Here is a 7531-nt window from a genome sequence, read left to right on the forward strand (position 1 = left end):
TAAATAGAGCATTCCAAAATTACTAGGCCAGTCAGCTTTCCTCTGTCAGAACACAGACATGTTCTCAAGGTTTCCATGATTGTCACGACTTTCCATGTTTTTAAACTGTTGGTTTGCTGCCTGTAAATGAAGTAAAGACCTTCATTATTTTTTATGGTAATTATTTGCTGTGTAAACTGAGAGTATATCTGTCATCATTTTAGAAGCTCAAAACAGAGATTAATGCTTTGTATTTTTCTTTATGTTTCCCCACTGACTACCATACTATTTCACCCAATTTTCAAACCCTGATGGCACATCTTCATTTTAGGAGGACCATGTGCCTTTGTGTGATTTGGTGGTGTCAGTTTGAATACAGTTTGACAAGCTTACAGAAAGAGACCCAGGATGAAGTTTTCGTTTCATGCATGATCAATAAAACTAACAACTTCATGGGTATTTCATTTATGAAATGTATCAAATTAAGTGAAAACAAACATAAAATACAACATACGTGACAGTCAAGAAGAGCCTCGGGAGTTCAACAAACTAGAATGTGCAAATCACATTTGATGGAATCTGTGAGAAAAAACATTCTAAAGCAAAAATCATATGAACATGAAGACTTTTAAAGTGGATTTGTGGTAAACGACATCAAGCATTATCATCAGGCATCTATTTTATCCATTATTTTTCATTTTGATACAATCTAACCTATGATGCAAAGCCACAGCTGTTCATATCAGGTTGATACAAATATGTTTATCAAGTATTTAAATTAAAAACAATGACTGAATGATGATTGATTACCCTAATGGCATATGACAATACACACCAAAATACAACACTCTTCCCTTCCTTATAAAAACATGTTTTTGACTCATCCCCAGAACCCAGTTACCAGGTTAGATTTAATAGGGCCCCATGTCTTTAGACATAGTTATCCCTTATTTTTTTAACTGGTAAAACTGTACAAACTCATTGAGCAATTGCTCTATTTTCTGACCCCTGACCACCACATTGCATACCTTCATGTCTCTCCAAGCGCATAAATCCTGAACATCAACCATCCACTGTTGCACCACATCACCGGCTGTAGGTGGCAGTTTAGCCTCACCGTCTTCTCTCTGTGTGGTGGTATTGATGTGGTCATCTTCTGCTGGTCCACACACAGCCTGCTCCTCCTAGTCCTGCTTTCCCGCTCTCGTCTGACTTGAGCCCTCGTTCCATGCAACATACACAAAGAAGGCCAAGATCACATGGACAGCTATCACTGCCACGATGGCAGCATAAAAATAACTGTCATTGCTGGAATATCCAGAAGCTGAGGAAACGAGAGAAAAACATGTTCTTGTACATGGCATTAAAAAATATATATAGGCCTATGGATTAGACCTATTGGATTTGAAAATCCAACAGTTGTATTGGAAGGGGGCAGCGCTCGGTGGCTGTGTGTGGCTGTCCATGTGGGTGTTTGAATGTGAAAGACACAGAGGATAAACAATCAGTAAAAAAGCACAGCCCCCCCTCATTATTAACGCATTTTGACTACAATATCATTGAGCCTTTCCAGACTCAGGAAGACTGAGTTACAGTGCCTTCAGAATGTATTCACACCCCTTGACTTTTTCCACATTTTGTTGTGGGATGTTTTTGTCATTGGCCTACACACAATACCCCATAATGTCATAATGGAATTATATTTATCATAATTTTAAAAATTGCTTTAAAAATGAAAAGTTTAAATGTCTTGAGTCAATAAGTATTCAACCCCTTTGTTATGGCAAGCCTACATAAGTTCAGGAGTAAAAATGTGCTTAACAAGTCACATAAGTTGCACTCTGTGTCCAATAATAGTGTTTAACATGATGTTTTAATGACTACCTCATCTCTATACCCAACACATACAATTATCTGTAAGGTCCCTCAGTCGAGCAGTGAATTTCCAACACAGACTCAACCACAAAGATCAGGGAGGTTTTCCAATGCCTCGCAAAGAAAGGCACCTATTGGTAGATGGGTAAAAATAAAATAAAAAGCTGACATTGAATATCCCTTTGAGCATGGTGATGTTATTAATTACACTTTGGATGGTGTATCAATACACCCAGTCACTACAAAAGATAGGTGTCCTTCCTAACTCAGTTGCCAGAGAGGAAGGAAACCGCTCAGGGATTTCACCATGAGGCCAACGGTAACTTTAAAACAGTTATAGAGTTTAATAGCTGTGATAGGAGAAAACTGAGGATGGATCAACAACATTGTAGTAACTCCACAATACTAACCTAATTGACAGAGTGAAAAGAAGGCAGCCAGTACAGAATAAAAAATATTCCAAAACATGCATCCTGTTTGTAACAAGGCACTAAAGTAATACTGCAAAAACTGTGGCAAAGTGTTATGTTTGGGACAAATCCAATATAACACATTACGGAGTACCACTCTCCATATTTTCAAGCATAGTGGTGGCTGCATCATTTACATTTTAGTCATTTAGCAGACGTTCTTATCCAGAGCGACTTACAGGAGCAATTAGAGTTAAGTGCCTTGCTGAAGGGCACATCGACAGATTTTTCACCTAGTCGGCTCAGGGATTAGAACCAACGACCTTTCGGTTACTGGCACTACGCTCTTAACCACTAAGCTACCTGCCGCCCATGTTATGGGTATGCTTGTAATCGTTAAGGACTGGGGAGTTTTTCAGGATAAAAAATAAGTGGAATAGAGCTAAGCACAGGCAAAATCCTAGAGGAATACCTGGTTCAGTCTGCTTTCCACCAGACACTGGGACATGAATTCACATTTCAGCAGGACAATAACCTAAAACACACGGCCAAATCTACACTGGAATTTCTTACAAAGGAGACAGTGAATGTTCCTGAGTGGTCGAGTTACAGTTTTGACTTAAATCTACTTGAAAATCTATGGCAAGACCTGAAAATGGTTGTCTAGCAATGACCAACAACCAATTTGACAGAGCTCAAAGAATAAAAATAAAATAAAAAAAGAGCAAATGTTGCACAATTCAGGTGTGGAAAGCTCTTAGAGACTTACCCAGAAAGACTCACAGCTGTAATCGCTGTCAAAGGTGCTTCTACAAAGTATTGACTCAGGGGTGTGAATACTTATGCAAATGAGATATTTCTGTATTTCATTTTCAATACATTTGCAAAAAAATTATAAAAAAATGTTTTCACTTTGTCATTATGGGGTATTGTGTGTAGATGGGTGAGAAAGAAATATATTTAATCCATTTTGAATTCAGGCTGTAACAACAAAATGTGGAATAAGTCAACGGGTATGAATACTTTCTGAAGGCACTGTAGGCGTCAGCCAGACTAGTGTGCTAACCCCTTATCTATACATTTTACCTTCAAAGAGATATGATTTTGATGTAAAATATAATCCTATTGGCAGGGTTATCATCATGATTGTGAAGAACAGCAACGTCTTCAGTACTGAAACCAATGATCCATCGTTCCTGAAAGAGAATTAAACAAAGAAAAACCATTTTAATTCAAATGTAACTTTTTACCTGCTAGATTCATACACTGTTTCTTTCTTATAAAAGGGAAACAAAGAAGAAATGTATAAATAACAAAGAAAAATGTGTCCAGTATAATTTATTCATATGGGTAAATAAACTCCATGGTAACAGAGTGATGCTGAGACTCAGATTTTTCACTTTAAAATAAAAACCAATTATTCAAAAGTTAAACAAACCATACAACTGCTATGCACAAGGACTACTTTTAAAGGTCCAATGCAGCCATTTTTATCTCAATTACAAAACATTTCTGGATAACAATTAAGTACCTTACTGTGATTGTTTTCAATTAAAATTGTTAAAAAAAAAGAAAAAATAGCTTCTCAAGTAAGAATTTTGCTAGGACTGTCTGGGAGTGGTTTGAGTGTGAGGGGAAAACTCAAAACCAGCTTTTATTGGCAGAGAGTTTTGGAACTATTTTTTATTGGTCTATTAACTCATTTACTGCCTGGCGATGTCACCAGAAAGGCCAACACTCCATCCCACCATAACAGGCTGAAATTTCAGCCAGTCTTTTTCAACAGCTCTTAAAAGGGCATTATCATAATTTCACAGTATTATTCCAAACTCAGTGTGGAACTATATATATGGGCCTTCAATGGGCCTTCAACAATTTCCACAGAAAATTTGACAAAACAAATTTCCTTGAAAAACTGTGCAGATGCAAAGTTTGGTAACAGAATGACGGCACAAACCACATGAATCATCATTCTGTTAACAAACGTTGCATCTGCACTGTTCTTCAAGTAAGTGTGTTTTTGTAAAAACTAATGTGGAAATTGTTAAGTAGTCCTTATGCATAAGACAATATATCCACAGGAAAGTATAAATAAATCAACTTTTCAAAGTGCTGATAGTGCATTCAGATTTCTATGAACTGAATCATGTGAACAAGATGAAAATACATGCATGGAAAGCATGCATACTTGCCGAGCTCGTGCACGTGTTTACATGGTTCTGCACATGCTTCAGGTGATAGAAATGTGAATGCACTACAAGAGCATACTGGATATATTGTCTAACATTCCTACCTGCAAAAGGACCAACTGCACAGACAACAGGTGAAATAAGGTAAAATATCATTGTATTTAACATTCTGGCTTGTGATAGGAAATGTTCCAAACAAATGTATGGCATTAACCTCAGACTGAACCACCAGAGGTATCACAGTCTGATTGTCAGGCACCCTTATATGCATAACCCCAGGCACTATTCATTTGTGCTAGCTAGATGGCTAACCCTGGACAGAGAGCAACTAGCTAGCTAGCTTTATTTCTGGTCTGGTGATGATTTTGTAGGTGGTCAAATACTATGCCCCTGCTGAGGTACAGTAGCTAACACTATTGCAAGTAGCTAGTATTGGATACATTGAATTCACAAGCTGGGTTAGCATTGCAAGCTATGCTATCTAACTAGCTAAATAACATTTCATTCCCAGTCTTCCAGTTAGCTAAATAGCTAGCTAGCTAGCTACAGTATGTCGCAACCCTTAGTTTGCCTATCCGTATCAACTTACCCTCTGAAATCTGGAACAGGACCTGGCATTGAGTTCAACGATTGTTTATTATAGTTATCCATTTTTGGTTTAACTGAATGCCACAAGCAATACTTTTGAATAAAATATTACAATGTCGATGGCTCTTGTAGTGTGGCGATGTAAACATAAGGGACTTTCGGGTTAAATCACATGACCATGACTTGTTTAATTTAAAGGGGCAGGGTGTGTACTATTTGCCAAGCCAGAGACTGACGGGTTGGTTGTTTAGCAACAAAACGGACACGTGCGGTAGATTTCGTTCATATATTATGACTTTTTGTGACGTTTTTGTTCGTTTTGAGGGTTTTTTCTGGTGTTCGGGAAAACACTTTTTTTCTGGAGGCAAGACCTAGTTCTGAGCGAAAGTCTGCGCCCCTTCGTCGGTGCTTGGTCATTGGTAGGGATTCTTCAATAAAGTCTTTGTTGTCATTCAATGAGAGATGACCCCTTGGCAGTGCCGATTTTAGCATGTACACTACCATTCAAAAGTTTGGGGTCACTTAGAAATGTCCATGTTTTCCATGAAAACATACATGAAATTAGTTAGAATATGAAATATAGCAAAATGCATATGAAATGTAGTCATTGACAAGGTTAGAAATAATAATTGTGTCTTTCAAACTTTGCTTTTGTCAAATAATCCTCCATTTGCAGCAATTACAGCCTTGCAGACCTTTGGCATTCTAGTTGTCAGTTTGTTGAGGTAATCTGAAGAGATTTCACCCCATGCTTCCTGAAGCACCTCCCACAAATTGGATTGGCTTGATGGGCACTTATTACGTCCCACAACAGCTCAATAGGGTTGAGATCCGGTGACTGTGCTGGCCACTCCATTATAGACCGAATACCAGCTGACTGTTTCTTCCCTAAATAGTTATTGCATAGTTTGGAGCTGTGCTTTGGGTCATTGTCCTGTTGTAGGAGGAAATTGGCTCCAATCAAGCGCCACAGGGTATGGCATGGCGTTGCAAAATGGAGTGATAGCCTTCCTTCTTCAAGATCCCTTTTACCCTGTACAAATCTCCCACTTTACCACCACCAAAGCACCCCCAGACCATCACATTGCCTCCACCATGCTTGACAGATGGCATCAAGCACTCCTCCAGCATCTTTTCATTTGGTCTGCGTCTCACAAATGTTCTTCTTTGTGATCCGAACACCTCAAACTTCGATTTGTCTGTCCATAACACTTTTTTCCAATCTTCCTCTGTCTAGTGTGTGTGTTCTTTTGCCCATCTTATTCTTTTCTTTTTATTGGCCAGTCTGAGATATGGCTTTTTCTTTGCAACTCTGCCTAGAAGATCAGCATCCCGGAGTCGCCTCTTCACTGTTGACGTTGAGACTGGTGTTTTGCGGGTACTATTTAATTAAGCTGCCAGTTGAGGACCTGTGAGGCATCTGTTTCTCAAACTAGACACTCTATAATGTATTTGTCCTCTTGCTCAGTTGTGCACTGGGGCCTCCCACTCCTCTTTCTATTCTGGTTAGAGCCAGTTTGCGCTGTTCTGTGAAGGGAGTAGTACACAGCGTTGTACGAGATCTTCAGTTTCTTGGCAATTTCTCGCATGGAATAGCCTTCATTTCTCAGAACAAGAATAGACTGCCGAGTTTCAGAAGAAAATTATTTGTTTCTGGCCATTTTGAGCCTGTAATCGAACCCACAATTGCTGATGCTCCAGATACCCAACTAGTCTCAAGAAGGCCCGTTTTATTGCTTCTTTAATCAGCACAACAGTTTTCAGCTGTGCTAATGTAGTGTATTAAGATTATGACTTTGTTAATGTTTTTAAGTGGAACCTGAGAGGATGTTTATTTAGTGTCAAAGGGAATTGTTTTAGTGTGACGCCACATAGGACAGAGAAGTCTGTGTGTTGTAGACAGGGGATTGGACAGTAGAGGGAGCCACCCATATCTTGGGAAGATTATATATACTGGGTTTAAACGAAGAGGAGCAGAGCGGACATTACAATTTGGGAACCACTGCTCTCCGGGTGATCTGGACACCTGTACACTTATGCTGAAATCTTGTGATATGAATAAACCTTATGATCAAAGTTCAGTATAAGCGGACTCCTTTGTTTAACAGCAATGGCTAGCAACATTTACTCGACACTACACTAACATAATGGCAAAAGGGTTTTCTAATGATCAATTAGCCTTTTAAAATGATAAACATGGATTAGCAAACACAACGTGCCATTGGAACACAGGACTGATGGTTACTGATAATGGGCCTCTGTACGCCTATGTAGATATTCCATTAAAAATCAGCCGTTTCCAGCTACAATAGCCATTAACAACATTAACAATGTCTACACTGTATTTCTGATCAATTTGATGTTATTTTAATGGACAAAAAATTTGCTTTTCTTTCGAAAACAAGGACATTTCTAAGTGACCCCAAGCTTTTGAACGGTAGTGTATATCTTGGTGGGGCAAAGAAATGTAATACGTGAGATGCATGCCAG

General features: G+C 38.7%; 1 protein-coding gene across 1 annotated transcript; it reads right to left on the reverse strand.

Annotated features, from left to right (window-relative positions):
• Positions 1 to 428: 428 nt before the first annotated feature.
• Positions 429 to 5204, reverse strand: vma21 (vacuolar ATPase assembly factor VMA21). The gene is made up of 3 exons (XM_084178573.1): positions 5043 to 5204; positions 3351 to 3460; positions 429 to 1303 (listed from the first exon to the last, which is right to left on the reverse strand). Exons 1-3 carry the CDS (start codon positions 5102 to 5104, stop codon positions 1164 to 1166), a joined length of 312 nt encoding a protein of 103 aa, XP_084034699.1. The 5' UTR covers positions 5105 to 5204; the 3' UTR covers positions 429 to 1163.
• Positions 5205 to 7531: the final 2327 nt, after the last annotated feature.

The sequence above is a fragment of the Coregonus lavaretus genome (assembly GCF_964263955.1).
Source record: "Coregonus lavaretus genome assembly, chromosome: 15".
NCBI lineage: Eukaryota > Metazoa > Chordata > Actinopteri > Salmoniformes > Salmonidae > Coregonus > Coregonus lavaretus.